The 17,795-nt window shown below is 40.2% G+C and overlaps 2 protein-coding genes across 5 annotated transcripts in view; both read right to left on the bottom strand.

Moving 5' to 3' along the window:
• Positions 1 to 53: 53 nt before the first annotated feature.
• Positions 54 to 4,221, bottom strand: tlr7 (toll-like receptor 7). The gene is made up of 2 exons (XM_040005470.1): positions 3,490 to 4,221; positions 54 to 3,218 (listed from the first exon to the last, which is right to left on the bottom strand). Exons 1-2 carry the CDS (start codon positions 3,502 to 3,504, stop codon positions 72 to 74), a joined length of 3,162 nt encoding a protein of 1,053 aa, XP_039861404.1. The 5' UTR covers positions 3,505 to 4,221; the 3' UTR covers positions 54 to 71.
• frmpd4 (FERM and PDZ domain containing 4) overlaps positions 4,213 to 17,795 on the bottom strand; it is a 34,364-nt gene continuing 20,781 nt past the window's right edge. For all 4 annotated transcript variants that reach the window (XM_040005466.1, XM_040005467.1, XM_040005468.1 and 1 more), the window contains 13 exons: positions 17,115 to 17,160; positions 16,109 to 16,213; positions 15,078 to 15,185; positions 14,578 to 14,709; positions 14,009 to 14,128; positions 13,726 to 13,862; positions 13,286 to 13,412; positions 12,957 to 13,046; positions 12,666 to 12,848; positions 12,361 to 12,493; positions 11,312 to 12,274; positions 8,274 to 9,479; positions 4,213 to 6,731 (listed from right to left, as the gene is read on the bottom strand). In XM_040005466.1, the coding sequence (XP_039861400.1) occupies positions 5,476 to 6,731; positions 8,274 to 9,479; positions 11,312 to 12,274; positions 12,361 to 12,493; positions 12,666 to 12,848; positions 12,957 to 13,046; positions 13,286 to 13,412; positions 13,726 to 13,862; positions 14,009 to 14,128; positions 14,578 to 14,709; positions 15,078 to 15,185; positions 16,109 to 16,213; positions 17,115 to 17,160 (4,606 nt within the window). In that variant the 3' untranslated portion in view covers positions 4,213 to 5,475. The remainder of the gene's footprint in view (positions 6,732 to 8,273; positions 9,480 to 11,311; positions 12,275 to 12,360; positions 12,494 to 12,665; positions 12,849 to 12,956; positions 13,047 to 13,285; positions 13,413 to 13,725; positions 13,863 to 14,008; positions 14,129 to 14,577; positions 14,710 to 15,077; positions 15,186 to 16,108; positions 16,214 to 17,114; positions 17,161 to 17,795) is intronic.

Below are 17,795 nucleotides of genomic sequence, written 5' to 3'. Positions count from 1 at the left end.
AATTCATATACAGGAGTACATTTAAAGCAATCTAGAGAGAAGAAACTGCATTTTCCAGCATATTGTTCTCTTTACAGTGTCTCTTTGAAGAGATTGTTGTATTGTTTGTGACCTTCGGTTGCTAATACACTCCTCAGGCTGAACCAAAAGTATGGCTGGGCTTGAGGATTTGTTGGCCACTCTAGCACAGACCTCTTATACAGCCTCTTTCGTAATCTCAAGTACTTTGAATTGCAGGGCACTTTCTCTAAGAATATAAGCACTATAACATCATTTTTTTCATCCATTAGCCTTTGGTGAGCCATGTAGAACGCCGTCTTGAAGTTTCCCCCTTTGATGTATTTTTTGGTGAGAATAAACACAGTCCTCTTGCTCCTGTGGATGCTTTGAGAGAGGTTGTCAATCAGGGGGCATCCGGGCATCCAATCCCGGTCCTCAAGACAAAGCGTCAGTCGGCGGTCTCCACACTCCTCAAGATGAGCGCACATTTCCTTCGTCACCCACTCTGATACTGCAGGATCCTCCTTATCATAGATCACAAAGGCATCGTAAACAGCGCTCTGGGAATACAGGCGGCGGTAGCCTTTGAGCTTGGCTCTGCAGAAATGGTAGATGTACCAGACATCCCACATGAAGAGATGGCTGGAGATGGACAGCGTGACCAAGATGAGGACGAGGGAAGTCATTAGGGTGGAGAGGATGATTGACAGGTAGTGGTGCTGGCAGGCCAAAAGGTCCACTGAGATGACTGGGCGACCTCTTTGTGCCCCTGGGGCAGCGCAGGTAACATCCGTGCCCAATCTAGGTATGGTTACTGTAGTCCTGTTGAGCCATGTGACAAACCAGGTGGCATTGCAAGTGCACAAGAATCTGTTTTGGTGCAGAAGTAACATGTCCATATGATTAAGAACATCATCTGGAAGGCTGGATTTTTCAATGTACTGGATGTGATTAGAACTCAGGTCTAGATATTTCAAGTGGTAGGCACCCTTGAGGAAATCTGGTGTAAGCTTTAGGATTTGGTTTTTGTGTAAAATTAGTTTCTCAAGACATGTGGTGCAGTTTGATAACACATCTGGAACAGTAGTCAAGCTGTTTCCACTGAGATCCAAGACTCGCAATGAGTGTAGAAGTTGCAGTTTCTTCCAGTTAAAGGATTTTAGTTTGTTGTTTTTGATATACAGCTCAGATAGCTTCTCTGGTAGACCACTGAATACGTCCGATGGGATAAAAGGGAGGTTGTTATGGGAGATGTCAAGGACAGTCAGATTAACTAAATTCTTAAAATAGTTGACATATCTGGTGTTCCCATCTCTCCACAGCACATCTAACCGGTTATCTCTGAACTCTAACCTTTCTAGGGATTGACTCTCCAGCTCTGTGTTAGTGGAAGTAGAGATCTTGTTGTGATTCATCAGGAGTACCTTGAGGTTTTTTAAATGCCTAGTGAAATTAAGCATGTGAGTCAGACCTTCTGATTCAAAATAGTGGTTGTTGTTACTTATATCCAAGATGACCAGATTTTTCAGCTCTTGGAACGCGGTAGAGTAGAGCAGGTCCAAACGGTTCCATGAGAAGTCCAGATATTGTAAATTAGCCAGGTAAGTAAATTCAGAACCATTCAGACTTTGACTCATTGCATTTCCAGACAGATTGAGGCATCTTAGCTCTGTAAGGTTTAAAAATCGTGAATGCAGGAAGAATATATTGTTTCTGCTGACGTCCAGGGTTTTGCCAAACTGACTGCATTCTTTTTTGACGAAGGATGTAATAACTCCAAGTTCCTTGTCCTTGTATTTGCAGCTTCGTGCATACTCATCATATCTGAAATAATGAATCTCTCTCACGTCTTTGTTTTGGTACTCAGCAGCGGAAGACATCGGAGACCAGTCCGAGGTTTCTCCTCCGGACGAATCAAGTGCAATTTGGCCATCAGAGGGAGACGATATTTTGTTGTCAGACAGGCTGATTATTTTAAAGCTTTTCAATTCCATCAGAATACTAAGCTTTGTCATTTTAATGAAGTTTGTACCCAAATCTACAACCTCCAGGTTCGGTAGAGGTTTTAAATGAGCGATACTCTCTGTAGTTAACTGCTGAAACACATAACCTTTCATTCTGAAAATTTTGAGAGACTTCAGAGAGGAGAAACTGCAACTCAGTCTTAGTGTTTGAGGGTACTTCTGAAGCTCGTAGTTGAATGAAAGGTCAAGTTCTTCTAGTTTACCCAGGAATTTTGGGAAAGCAGTGATTTCTAGCTCCCTTGCTAAAAAGTTTGATGAGAGGTCCAGCACTCTGAGCTCAGTTGTGGTGTCAAACCATTCAGAAGGCACACTTGTAAGGGAGTTGCTATGCAGCCGTAATGTTTTTAGTTTGGTCAGCATTTTAAAAGCTGTCTTGCTGATTTTCAATGGCGCGTTATTTGGACATGGGCTACATGGAAAAGGAGCGTTGTAACACCGGGGGCAGTTTCCGCTAATGTCTAGAATCTCAAGATTAGTTAAATTTTTAAAGTCTTCATCAGTGACTTCTTGAATGTTATTGTTATAGAGATACAGCTCCTTCAGAGTAGTGGGTAGCTGATGTGGAATGAAAGACAAGTTATTTGATTTAAGAGATAGCAATTTTAAATTGTTAAACTGTAAAAATGCATCGTCTTCTATATCATAGGAATCATTGCAGGGGTTACGAAAATAGCAGTTTTGACCAAGGTAAAGCACCTCAACATTTCTAAGCTCAGAGAGGTTTGCTTTAGAAAGATAATAAATATGATTCACTTCCAAGCTCAGAAGGATCAGATTTGAAGGCAGGCCTTTAGGTATACTGTAGAGCTGATTGCCATCTAGATACAGCGCTCGCAGATTGCTCAGCCTGCTGAAAGTATTTTCCTCAATTGTCACACTCTTCAGGCACATCTTGTCCTTGGGTCCGATTTTGATGGGCACACAGTTGCACCTCATGTCAATCTCAGTCAAGTTCTCCAAACCGTAAAAGGAGGTGGAGTTTAAACTCGGAATATGGTTGATGGTGAGCGTCAGGTTTGTAGTGTCTCTCGGGATTCCATGGGGGATTTTTTTGAGGCTTCTCTCAGTGCAGTCCACCTTCACTTCACTCCCATTGTTGATCTCGTTAACATCACATGGCAGAGTTTTCGGGTAATAGATGCCAGTTGCCAAAATAGGGAGACAAGACCACAGGGTGAGCAGTGCCACACACATCTGCACGGAAACATGAGAAAGGTTTGCTAGTAGAAATCTAATAATACTGTAACAGCACATTATAAATGCAAATCATAACAAGGGACGCTAAAATCAGCAACTTTAGTAATCATGGCCAGCATATTATACTTTACTTTACTGTACAATTAGGAAATAGCATTCTCTCGCATTTGATTTTCTACTTCTCAACAGTTAACAGCACTTCTAAGCCAAACTACATTTGACAGCTTATGAATTCTGATACTATAGAGCATATAAAAATCATACTCACCAGGTGGAGAAACATTATTTATGTGAGAAAACAAAAAATAAGAGTCCAGCTCTGACTTGTCTTGTCAGGTTCGATGGAGTACTGAAAGAAGTATAACACTAACGAACATTCCTGAGGTGGTCGATGAAAGTAACAGGTGTCTGTGTTAGCCCAGTGTGTGTAGAATTAGCCGGCATCACTTCCTACTTTCTTACAAACCACAAACATCCAAATATTTCATCTTTTACTACATCGTGAAAAGGCTTATTGGTGCATTTATGCTATTATTACTGTAAAGAGGTGCATTTAATAAGATACAGCAAGTTTAATACTCTGACTCTTGTTGTATGGCAGATATTCCATGGTATTATAAAACACAGCTGGGTGAGTTACAAGTTATTATTCAACTGAAACCAGTGAAAGGAAGAGTTTCATTTCTCATTAAATTTTAGGGGAAAATGAAACCTGTGGTGTGGTTTGGGTTTTACCACTGTACATGGTGGTGAAGTTATTTTAACATCAAGCAGAATATTTTTTTTTGTTATCTGTGACTATATGACTAACATTCAGTCTCACCTGCCCAAATTTAAGATAAATAAATATGTTCAGTGGTTTTAGGTACAGTTCCTACCAATTTACAGTAGCTAGACTGTTTAGCTGTCTGTCTTTACAGTGAAATGGTGTGATTTACTACACCTATTCTAGCAATACTAGGTATTCCTGTCAGTCAGCATACCTCTTGTTAAATTTGGGTTTATAGAAAAATGTCTTGAGAACTACAGATGAAGTGCTTTAAACATTTGAAGCAGAGATCAACTTCAATCATTATCTGTATTTTCCTTAAGCACAACTAACATTTTAAAATTTCCATGTATCCTGTGAAATATCCGTATATTTCAAATGGTTTGGCGTAAACACTCTGAGCTGGATAAGTGGTTTAGAACATGGTTTGAGCAATGGATGGACAGATGGATTGGTTTCATGTTTTTTCAATTCATTGCTCACTAGGTTGGCAATTTAAGTTTAGATGGTTGTTTGCCATAAAACAAGTATAAACATGCATGTCATCCTAAATCGAAGTGATCAGTGAGCATCATCAGGTCAATTTTGACCAGGAGTTCACTATGTTGGCATTTAAGCACCTTTATGCTTATAGCCTCACTGAGCTGCTGGCTGTTGTCTTTTTCGTTTTACTCAGATGCATACACATAATGCACAGTGACTCGTTCTCAAGCTGTGCAAAAACATTCTTTCCAGCCCTGTACTGTAAGTGAAATAGGCCATCATCATCTTTAATGCAAAAAGCACTTTCACCACTAAAGCTTGAGCGAAAAGTAGAAAAAATTAATTATTGAACACACTTGAAACTAAATAAAGACGCTTTATTGAATGAAACTTCAGTAACAAACTTTTGTAGCCGAGAGATTGGTAATGACCAAAACTGTGAGCGAGCAGAGTGAAACAGAAACAGACAACAAAACAGTTCATACTTTTTAAAAAGTTTTAATTTCTTTAATGACATTGACAAAAATAACAGGAAAGTACTCAGTGTTTATGTGTAAAGTATTCATTAAATTAAGTGACTCAAGCAAATGAAAATATTGTACGCGTTACTTCAGCTTTATCATCTCTTGTCCTGTGCAGCGATTTGTTTAGAGCTTTATATAGTGTATGCATTTCTTCAGCTGTGTACTTTTTTTACAAGTTATAAACAAGATACTAATAAGTTTGTGTCAATCTACATGTTAAGCTGTCAATAAAACCAATAAATCCTGAAAATAATCCCTATGAAGTAATATTAGATAATATATTTGAGAAGAGAGTCATATGCTTTTTAATATAGGCCTTAATATAATCTATTTAAAACTTTAATTATTTGTATAATCATATATTTTCTTTACATAATAAAATACTGTATACACAAGGCAAGTTTTTTAAATTTTTTTCACAGCAGTTCACATTGGTTGTTAAACCCATGTCTCTTATGTATGGCTTTGAAATCAATAATCAAGACAAAATAACAGTTTTTTTGTTTAGCAGTGTGTTCAGTGAGTGAGTTAGTGTGTTTAGAATAGCAGACATGGTGGCAGAATAATGTGACAATGCATTCACACTTTGGTCACCGGGGGAGCCTCCTGAAGCTGCCTCAGCAGCTTTCAGAAGACACACGTAGTTCATGACAACCTCATCCACCTTGGCTACCACCTCGCGCCGTTCACTGTCGGTGCTCAGGCCTTCTACTAGTGACATGCAGGCTTGCGTTAGGCAGCACAGAGTGTGGAAGCTGTGCGTCAGCGTGAGCAGCAGCTCTTCTGGGCTACTGTACTCCATCGCCATCTGACTGCAGGCGCTGCTCAGCACTTTGGCCTGCATGAGAAGCAGCTGGGCGAACGTTTCCATGTCAGCCTCGCTGACCTCAGGCATGGCAATTCTGGAAGGGTGGCCTACACTTGAACGCAACACACCAATCATCTCTAAGGCATCCTTCCGTGCAAGTGCGAACCCCGTGTGAAGGCTGTAGGTTTTTCCTTTCATTGAGTTAATGTGAGCAAGCCGATCTTTGAGGCTCATGTTCTTCATATACGAGGCCATTTTGCTCCATTCAGCTTTGTAGTTTCTCAAGATAGTGTTTTCCTTGCCATAGAAAGAAACTGAGCTGTCAAAGTGCAGATCATGTGAGGTTATCTCTCCATCTTCATCACCGGCATGAGTATTCGACTTTCTCCTGAGGAAGCAGTGACTGAACGGCCCACGGCACTTCCATGCACCTGTATCCAGCCTCGGTGCTGTTTGCTCGGGCATCAACAGAGAGGCTCCTCTTAGCAGCTGTTCACCAGTTGAATTACAGGCAACTGAACCTTGGGACAAGCTCGTGGGTAAGGTTTTGGCAGAAAATGTCATCTGCTCTTTTGGGGGATCTTGAAACTGTAAATTCTGACTATCATTCTTCCCTGTAAGTATGGCTTTGGTCTTTTCAAACAGTACTTCTAAGCTCCTGGAACCTGGCATTAAGGTACTCCAGCTCCTCCTGAGCATCCGAACCCTGCGCAGCTTCCGGAGGCTGCCTGTTGTTGGGTCACATGAAGATCCGCTTGAGGGAAAAGCCAGGGTGTGTGGGTCAGGCTCAGGGCTGGCCTGTGTTAGCCCTTTGGGCTCTGTGCTACTTTGTAATGATGAAGGTGACATGATTGTGGTGGTGGTACTGGTCTCATTACAGAGAGCTAAAGATGACTCTTTCCCAGCCTTCTTCAGCTGTGTGCAAGCTACACTAGGGGTAGTAGGAAAACAAAGAGAACTGTTAAGCATCTACCTTAACATTAACACAATGTTCTTCAGTCTCACTGTATTATTGGTTCCAGTGATAGAAAAGACATATAGTGCACAATTAAGAAGGAATCTCTTAATCCTGGTGTAACTGATGGAAAATGTTATAGAGACATATTATCAATCTAGTCCATATGAGAATATCATAACAGCTAGTTAGCTTAGCATTGCAAAAGACTTTGGAGACAAGGAAATTGGCTCACCAAGCTCAGTCCAAAGGCAACAAAATGTACTTATGAGCAATCATGAAAAACTTAGCTTACATTAATACTTTGTTTCTTGTTTGATGAAGCTGTACAAAGTGCAGAAAGTCAAGAGGTAACATTTAGGACAATAACTTATAGATGTATTCATACTTTCTCCTTGTCTCCGATCTTTACGGTAAGCTAAGCCAACAAAGCGATGTGAAGCAACAGATATAAGAGTAGCATCAGTTGTAATGTTACTGCAAGCGGAATGTGAATAAGATTAATACCCAATATGTCGAGTGGTTCGTTTAAGAAAAAAGTGCAATGTATATTGGCAAGTAATTTCAAACACATAAAAACAACAACATATTTATCCTTTAACCTCTGCTTGTATGTAGCTATGCTTATTGATCTGATTGTCAAATTTCCTAAATTTTGAAACATCTTTATATGTTGCAGTCCAAAGTACAGGCAAAATAGTGTGTTGTTCTCATAGCCATAATAAATGTCTAAAAGGAAAATTAAAATCAGCAAGTGCATATAACACCAAGCAGTTCACAGATATCAGTGTTTGTATTAAAAAATACTGTAAAATCTCATATGTATTTCCATGGAAAGCCTTTAAAGGCCTGTGGACTATCCAGTTTAGTTTTTAATAGATCATCCTGACTGATATCTTGGGCTGTTATGGAATATCACAATTACATCAATGTCAGCATGTGTGTTGTCCAGTGGACTGACGTGAATACTGCCGAAAAGATGCCCACAGAAATTTGGTGTCAAGACACCCAAGTTTGTTCTGACTCCATAATTTCAGCAATGACTGCAGCACATGAAGCAGACTGTCATCACAGTTGAGCGGATATGCAGAGTCAAAGAGTGTCATCACAGTAAAAGGCGAACTATTTTGTCAAATATGTTTGGGGAAAGTTATTAAAAACCTGCAGTGACTCAGACGTCCTGTATTGTCAGACACCGGTAAGACTGCTTCTTGTTAAATGTATATATTTCAATCTCTTAGTGCTGTGTGTGTTATAAGCAAAATTTGATTCCCTTCTGGTTATACAGATGAGGGGTAGAAAAAGATATCACTGACACAAAAGCAAAATCTATCTATAGGCATCTGCCTTGAAAGTAAGTCAGGCAAAGTTTTGTTTGTTATTTTGGTAATTTGTGTAACCTGAGGATTTCAAACAAATTCTCAACCTTAGATTTGCCTGTTTTGATGAACTGTCTTAAATGTTGATCTTACCAGGTTACAGATTAGAGGTTCACCCTCCTGTTTAAGTTTACCTGTGGTTTCTTTTATCTTGGGCATTCTGTGACTGCTGTCCCGTGTAATTCCAAACCCAGGCTCAGCACTGGTAGCTGCATGGATCTTCCTCAGCAGGGTGGGGTCCATAGGGTGGCTGACCTTCCCTTGCCCGTGGGCCCCATAAGCCTTCTCCTCCGCAGTGACATAACTCAGCCCCTTGAGCGAAGATTCGGACAGTACATGCATATTGTCTGTGGCACAAAGGGGAGAGTCCATAGGGGTGACACAGCTGCTGCTCCCTGTGCTACAGCCTGCATCTATTGAGGAACACTGCGAGCTTTGGAGAGAATGAATGCCTTCGCTTTGAATTGATGACATGCGCTTGCTCACGTGGTATTCATATAACCGTGAGACATCTGGCTCCGACTGTGGAAGCTTCGTTTGCTGCTGCTCATTATCCTGTGAAGCAGCGTCGCCCTGTGCAGGGACGGGCCCTTTGGATGGGGAGATGAGATGGGCATTTAACTGTTGGCTTCTTTCATCTAAGTCCTGCTTCTCTCCCTTTGCTGTCAACCTGTCTGCGTGGGAAGCCTGTGAGTCACTCACACATTCTGGAGCGAGATTCTCAGCCATTTTGTTTCCAGGCACTCTCTGCTGCCATTTTTGATGCCTGTCTTTAAAATGAGTTCGCCCCAGATCAAGTTGGTTCATGTAATAGGAATCTCTCACAGTGAAAGCGTTATATTTCCCAACAAGATGAGGGAGCTCCTCCTTCGCTGAGTCTTGAGAAGCCGTGTTTGATTTGTCAGAATCGCAGGACTCTCCCTGGATTCTGCTCTCAGTCTCTCTCTGTTTTCCTCTCTGCCTGCTCATTAGGGAGCCAATGTGCATCTTAGTGAAGTATTCGCTCACAGATTTTATTTCCATTGTCTCTGGCTCCATCTCGCCACCATTCGAGTGAAATATCTGTGAGGAGGTGACAGAGGAGGATTTGGCCTCCTCCTCCTGTTGCTCCTGGGGTTTGTACTGCATAGCTCCTGCTCCACCGTCACTGGGCGCACTCACCTCTGTCTTTTCCTCACTCATGGCGTGGTATCCTTCTGCCATGGCTACATGCATTCTCAGGTGGTTCTCTGAGTGTCTCTGAGCAGTGGCCAGCTCAGAGCTCTCTGTCATCTCTGAGGAGTTGGTCTCATTGCCAGAATCAGAAGAATCCGGACTAAATGCTCTCGATATTTCTACACCTGTGTACAAAAGAAAGACAAAAACCTCATTAAGAAATTCATTTGAGGCAAATGGAATATATCACAAGCCTGCAAGAGAGTAACAAATAATTATACGGATGATAGTGTAAATTACCGTGTAAATGATAGCTAATGTTAACTCAGGAATAACACATTTAGTAATAAATATAAATCATTACACAACAACATTCCACATAAGAGTCTTTAAAATATTCAAGTGTTGATTATGCATCTAATTAAAAACTAAGTAAGAAAGTAAATTAAAAAATAAATAAATCAATTCAATCAATCACACATCAGTCAATCAATCAATCATTCAAACAATAAAGACACGAGTTAATCCCAAAACAGCACTGGAATTATAAAAATATACACATCTGCATGTATTTTTTTGTCATGTGAAAAATGCTTTTTTAAAATTCTAAAAATATTTTTTAAAAATGACAAAATTATTGATACCCCTTAAAATTAAAATTGTTGGAATTCTGCAATATATTTATATTGTAAGCATATACGTGTTTTCAGAGTTTGATGCTTTATAGCACTTTTGAAAATGGTCAGATGAGACACGAATAACTGTGTCAGTATAGGCAATGACTACCAGACTGTTTCCAAGCAGGCTGATGTCATGCTGGAATTATTATTAATAACTTTAAGATCTATGGGACTGTAGCCAATCACCCTGAACCAGGCAGCAGGTGGAAAACCGACTCAACAGAAGGAGTAGTCTGTATGGTCGGTGAGAAACCACAGAAAACTTAAAATACATACAAGCTGTCTTCCAGGTAAAATGGTATCTGGTCAAATGTAAATGATTTTCTAACTGAAAGTGGGGGATCACGGAAGAATACCCAGGAAAGCCCCATTTCTGAAAGAGAAACTTAAATACATGGAACTTGCTAAAACGCTTCTAAGTGATGCCGAGTCATACTGCTTCCGAGGGGATTTCCTTTAGACAAATGGAAGTAAATTACAGCTTTCACAAAAGAAAAGATGAGGCTTTAAAAGAAAAAAAGCACCATCATCATTGTGAGGTATGGGAAAGGGTCCAGTGCAGACATTTGATATGAGGCTGCTTTGTTACATCTAGCATGACAGGTTATGTTGACACTAATTTAAAAAAGCAGATTATTGAGGCTTTTAGGAGCAAAACATTAGCTGTAGCAGTATCAGGGAGCTCTGTCTCAGTCCCAGGTCATGGCTTTTCGAAGGCATAATGGCTCAAAAACATGCATCTAAAAGTAAAACATAAAAGAGAATGAAATATTAGGTTGTTCTAAAGCGGCCTGCTGAGAGTCCTGATGGTAAGCTGATTGAACATCCACAGATAAAATAAACAACTGAAGGAAAGCACCTGTGAAACCTAAGAGAACAGGAACAGAAATCGAAACTAACTGCTGAGATGTGTTAATGCTGCAAAAAGTTCCTGCCAAAAAAAGAAACTGCTGACTTAAATATATATATTTGCCAATCTCGACTGATTAAAAAAAAATCGTCTTTACCTTTGAGGGTACCAATAATTTTGGTGACGTCTATAGACGGCTATTTATGATGATCTATTTTCTGTTATTTCTAATAACCAACAAAGCTTTCACGCTGTGTACTGTGCAGTTGTGAAAACAAATGGGTCCACACAACAGGAATGAATCTCAAACTGACACAATAATGAAAACAAATGTCTTTTTTCTCTCTCAAATGAATGAAGAAATACTCACAAATGGAAACATAGAACAAAATGGGCTTTATTGAAAAAAAAAGACCAACAAATCAAAATGAATGGCTGGAACATGTGTAATGTTAATGGATGAATGTTACAATAGTATAAGGAGAACCTGTGCTACTCTCTGACTGTGCTGGACTCTGTTCCTCAGATGCAGCGAGGGCTTCGAGTGCCTGTAAGGTGGATACCACTGCATCATCCAGTGGCTTCCCGGGCCCCTCTGCTCCATGGGTGGGTACTGAATCTATGAGGGACACTGGGATATCATTGCAGGCCCCCTGGGCCCTTATCCCAGCCCCCTGCTGCTCCTCCTCATCAGAGCTGTCCCTGAAACCAGGAGGAGGAGCAGCAATGGCCATGTTAAGAGAGTGCAGCAGTACGTCATTGTCCTCCTCGTCATTACCCTCCGGTGGGGGAGGGAGGGAGGTCAAGTCAATGATGTCATCGCTGGACCCTGAGAGCGAGAGCAACGTAGGCTTGTCAATGTCACTCATCACCATGTCTTCCTCACAGCTGATGTCATCCTCGTCCTCTGCGTCATCTGTTGTCTCAGCGTAGCAGATATCATGCAGCAGTGGCTCCTCGATGCACTCAGTAGGACCAAAGATTTTGGTAGAGTACTGATACCCATCCTCTATCATCCTATAGTCATCCTCGAGACGCCTGTACATGGGGCTGTGATTGTCTAAAATCTCTGGGCCTTCATCCATCAGTCTCTGGTAGCCCAGATTTTGGGGGTTTACGCTGTCCAAGGGTGGGTCTCCAAAAATGAAGGACACCTTTGCACTTCTGGAGGAGTCTTGGGGTTTGGGTCTTGGGACATTCATATATGTTTGGGAACATGAGACTCTGCAGCACTCCACTCTCTCTGCATGGTGAATTGAGTGCTGGGGTTGGTGGATCTCAGTTATATAGACCGGCTGGCCTTCACATCTGCCACGATCGAGGTAATCGCACTCTTGGTCAGAATATTCTTGGCTGCATCTCTGGTTGTTTCTGTCCTCGCCTCCTTTGTGGGGTGTACTATATGTACACTCAATGGGTTGGTAGTTCTGCTTTACTCTCGTGGCGTGACCTGCAAAGAGGAAGAAAGACTTGATACAAGTCTATATAAAAACACCCAATTCTGATGAGTCATCTTGCGATCAGTTTTAGGCATACTTGTTTCCATGCTGTCGGTGTTTTTGGCCACGTTGAAGATGGAGCGTCGAGAGTCCACCAGCAATCTGTAGTAGCCAGCAGTCAAACAGGCCAGATTCATTGCGTCAACAGACTCCATTAGGAGAGTGATGGGCTGTGAAAGATGCACACAATCAGACAAAGGGAAAAAAATAAATGGCACTAGTTGGTGGTAAAATTAGATTATAATGACTGCAGAGCAGGCTTGCTGTTGTTAGGGTTAAAGCAGAAAGTATTTGTGAAACAACATATTGTTCTTCTTTTAAAGAGGCAGAAATTTTGTTAACCTTTACATCCAGAACATGTAGTTCCACTCGAACCCTGTTTTCATCTTCTGTGTACATCTCAATGCGGTTGACATGACTAAAGTCTGCCAGAAGAGCCACCAAGTTGGTTTTGGTGTTAATCACATGACTGATGCCATATTTCGGCCCCACCAGCAAAGTTACTTCTGTGTGCTTCTCGCCTTGCTGTAAAGAGGAAGAAGGAGGCACCGTAACTACCACTGCCGTTATGTAAATTAGCACAATGTGGAACAGGGTGAAACCAGTGAGAGGTGACAAGAAAGTTTTACTCACGACTAGTGTTGATTTAAAGACGCGTCCTCCATAAAGCCTCAAATCACTGAGATACTTTAGATAGTGGACCTTTGCTTGCAAAGCAGTTAGCTGAACGGAGTAAAAAATAAATAGTATAAGGCACAAGCTGAAAATGCTTAAATTAGTTAGGTTAAAAAAAAGTGCAACACAGTCTGATCTACACAACAGCCCCGAATGATTTATTTCAAGTATTAATACTCCACTAGGTGGAAGCCAAGAGTCAGATCTGGTGCAAGGAAAAGAGGAAGATGAATAGCCATACACTTGCAGAGAATAGACAAAAAGAGGAAAGCAGAAGCACAGTCTACCTTTTTACCAGGCGGCACCAGGTTTTGGTTGGTCTTGAGGATGTGAGTGAGAGCTTTTTTGATGTTTTTTTCTTTCATGCTAGACAGCACTGCGGGAGGCAGGAACAGCGCCAGACCCCACTCCTTCCTGCAGATGCGCAAAAACAAAAATGAAAAAAAAAGGTCACTCATTCATTACGACAAACAGTCAATTAATCATTCTTTTCCTGTGATTGATTTACCCAGAGGCGGTGCGGGAGTTTATGGATAGGGTGCAGTCAAAATGATCATCTAACCAGAGATGTATCTTTTGATGTTGCAGCAGTGCTTGTGAGGTCATTATATCATTTTATTGTTTGAGTGGGCTTAAGTTTAAGTGTGATTTACAGCTGGTAGAAGCAAAATAGGCTTTCAATTAGATGACATGTAGTTGATTCCAGTGTAAAACCCAATCTACTTACTCAATATACTTCAGGGAAACTTTCTGGGACTGTTTGGTATTGATGGTTAGTATATACATCTGCAGAGCAGCCAGACGGAGAGCCATGTCGTATTTCAGCTCTGACCCAAATCTCTCTAATACCACATCATTACAGCTCTGGAGAAGACACAGACAAGGAGAGGTTACACTTCAGTCACAATTGTCGTCATGCTTAAACAAGGCCCTAATATTGTCTAAAATAACATAAATAATGTTTAATTCAATCTAATTATTATGTATTATGTGTATCTCCTGATATTTACCTGAACATATAGGTACTCAAATGCTACTGCATCTCTTCTAAGCAGGTCTACGGGATCCTTTGGGACAAAAGTGATCCGAAAAAAGCATTTCATTTTGTGGGACCCTGGCCTCTGCGTCACCTAGAGGACAAGTCAGAGATAAGGAAGGTCCTATTAGTCATTAAGTGCTTATTTCCCCAAGTACATTGTTGTACTTTCAGATCAGTACACGTGAAAAAATCCATTACATGCAAAAAATAAAATAAAATAGGACACTATGTAACATTTACAGTCATTTAATTAATAGTTTAACATTTTTGAAAAAGTTAAATATGTCTTTGTCAAAGACTTTGGTCAAAAAAAATACGTAATACGTAAAATATTTAAGTGGAGCCAGGAGATGTTTAGCTTAGCTTAGTTTGGTGTAAAGACTATGAAGTTGACCAAATGAAGACATTTTGTTAAATCAATACAAATATAAGTGTTGCAATTTCTTTTCTAGGATTGTTTTATCATCTTTATTTTTAACTTATAAAAGAGATACACTTTGGACTGTGTACTGACGCTCTGTTTAATGGCACCCGTCTCACCTGAGTTAGCATCTCCTGCTCATGCAGGAGCATGAGTTTGCTGGCAGATCCCTCAGCTCTCTGCTCGAGCATCAGAGAGAAGTGCTCGATGCTCTTAATAGATAGCTTTTCTTGCAGGGTCAAAATGACGTCCTGTCATATAAACAATGTCACGGTTAATACAACAAGCAAACTGTGCAGATGCAGCAGCTTTCTCATGCGCAGCTCAGTGTCATAACTATAGATCATTTTCACAGCTTAGCTCATGCAAAAAACATGAGCGTTATTGAACAATCAGAATTTTTAACTGAAGTAGAAGAAAAATAATTTGGGGAAAAAGGAAAAATAGCTAATTAAAATACATTTTCTGCTTGGAATCATACTTTCACTTGAAAGGTTTTGAAGGCTGTGCTGAAGAGAGGATTTTCCACTTTATAATGTACATTCAATATTTAAAATGAACATCACTTAAGGTTACGCAACAGCATTTCATAGTGAAGGGGCGCTCTTCCACCACCTACCTTAATGGATGTGGTGCTGTCAAATTTAAATGATTTAGTTTGCCCGTTTTCCAGGTACACCTTCAGAACATTTGGCATGAAAAGAAGGGAGTTGTCCTTCACAGTTTCCTGAGGATATAATATAACATACGTGATTAACAGATTTGACTTTTTCTAAGTGAAAGTTAGCTAATTTGATAATCCACTGTGGTGCATTAGCTGGGGTTGGGTGGGAAATTTTTAACTGGAAGACACACTCAAGGAAATCAAAGAAAAGATAAAACATTTTGAGAAACATACTTTTATGAGGTGATAAAAAGAGATTCACACCACTGTATAGAATGAATGTACTGCCAGGAGACAGTTGACTTAGCTTTATGTGAAGACTAAATGTGGTAAAAGTAAACCTGGCTCTGTGCAAAGCTAACACAACTTCTTCCACCTACTTCTATAGGTCGCTAATAGCTGTTCATCTCGCAATAGTACAAAGACTCCAGGAGGTGAATATTTCCTAACAAAGAAATGAAGTGTACCATAACGCTCTTTAAAAAATGTATCAGTTTTACATTGTAGTTTTTGAATATTTAAAGCAAGAAGGAGGTAACTTGTAAGTTGGTGAGATTGTTTTTTAAGGTAGAGCTTCTTATTTCCAGCTAAATGTCACTCATAAGCATATGCATGACAGTCACCCTAATACTTTTTTGTTTTTTTTATTTCAAAATGGTGTGCCAGCTGTTGTAACAAATATGTGACTAATGATGTTTGTTTACATTTAATTTTCTCTTCTATAACATTTTTAAGCCAACAGAGTTCTGGCATTTAGAGTCAGAATAATACTGACATTTTACTTTACCTAACCCTAACCCAACAGTGTTTCCCCTTTTTTGTCAATGTTCTGTCTTTCAGTCATAAAGAATTTAATTTTACGGTTTGGGATTTCTAATATCTCTAAAAAAAAAACCTTCCAGCCTTAAGAATTCAAGTCTGCTTCTGCCATCTTCTATTCAAAGCGCCAATGTGTAACAAATGAATTAGTGTTCAATGTGACTTACTGGGACCTGTCCATTGATGATGACCTCTTCAGCGAATCGGACTTTAACAGGATTAGTCTTTAACTTGGCCTTTTTGGCTGCGCTGATGAATGCCGATTTGGGTGACTTTTAGAGGAAAAGAAGGTGGAAAAACAGGCATTAAAATGTGTGTGGTTTTTTTCACTTCACAAAATTCAAGGGCATGCTTCCTTCTTGAAACATGACACCCTCCTATTACTCTCTCTTTGATGATGCAATTAAGGTGGCACTGTGCAAAGGGATAAGAGAGAGGACACCCTCATGTCATTGAGCCTGCAAAGAAACCCCTGGTAAACAGAAGTAATTACAGACAGGATTATAAGAGCTCGGTCCTCAAAGTATTGTACACTGCTTTTCTGCAGCCGCAATCCTTGCTGTTCCTAAAGGCTTGTCGTGTTCAGGACTGAGCAAAGTGCATAAACAAAATGCATGATTACTGGATGAAATCTGAACGATAATAAACATTACGATTACTGTTTCATTGTATACAGTTTTCTACCACACAAGACATAGCACAGGTCTTGTGTCAAAATACAGTTTATATTTTGATTTTTCCTTTCCCTTGTTGTGAACATGCACTGACGGTTTGGTCTATTTTTGGAGGGAATTCAAGCATAAATCCATTCCCACTGAATTATTATGTGAACTGTAAACAAAGGCTGAATATATGCTCCTGGCACTGTGTGTTCACCGCCATCTGGTGCTCTGTGACTCTAGTAAATGCTGGAGTGGCAGGTTCACATGAGGTTCTGTGAGGATCTAACACTACAACACGAGAAAACTTGGAAAGATTGCAGCAATCAGACTCCCCGTGAGTTCACTGGGCTCTAACACTTAGCCCAGGCATTACCGATGCTGTGCCAGAACTAACATATGGCATGATTAATGGCTTGTTTGCACAGAGTCAACAAAATAATCACCTCCAAATGCACATATAGCCAAGTGGAATGTATCGGATTTCATTCATAAGGAGGACAGGGAAACTTACTGGGTACGGCTGAACAACAGTTAGCAATATGGACTCCTTGCAGCTCCTGCGGGATAAAAGCAACAAAAAAAATAATGAAAGGTTAAGTTTCAATAAATTTAAAAGTTTTTTATGAACAACACAATTAATACAGTCAGAAAAGAGCAGAACGAACACAGTTTCAAAGTGGTGCACCTGGCAGTCCTGTCTTGGCACCATTGTGCTGAGCTTTGCTGCAGAGAAGAAGCCTATTCAAGGCCACAGGAGCTGTAGAGGAGTGGCCACATGGGCACTTTTCCCTGTACTAATGTACTGTTTACAGACTGCAGCACAGGTCACGCAAGGACCAAAGGCTCAGTGCCAGCTTCTCAGCTGTGTGAATGAAATTAATTTAATGAGACGCTTGAAGAAACAACAACACCAGCATACAGCTAAATGAAGCAGGTGGCTAGAGTAATGTTATATTGCTTTATCTATCCAGCTATGATATTTGATTTTTGAGCATATCAGAATAAGATAAAGAAATATAGTGATGGTATGCTTAGAGTGCTTTATGTTTTTTGCAGTTATCAACAGTATCTCCATAGGCAGTAAACTGTTTTATATATTTTAGAGCAGAAATTTTAAGTAAAGACAGTGCAATGAACTACAATATGTCATTTTGTACAAAAAGTATTAAATCCTTGGATGTTTGGGTGTTTT

The sequence above is a fragment of the Simochromis diagramma genome, unplaced genomic scaffold, assembly GCF_900408965.1.
Source record: "Simochromis diagramma unplaced genomic scaffold, fSimDia1.1 OVJJ01000501.1, whole genome shotgun sequence".
NCBI lineage: Eukaryota > Metazoa > Chordata > Actinopteri > Cichliformes > Cichlidae > Simochromis > Simochromis diagramma.
Note: the sequence above shows the minus strand (reverse complement) of the source record. Positions and strands in the feature narration are given on the sequence as shown.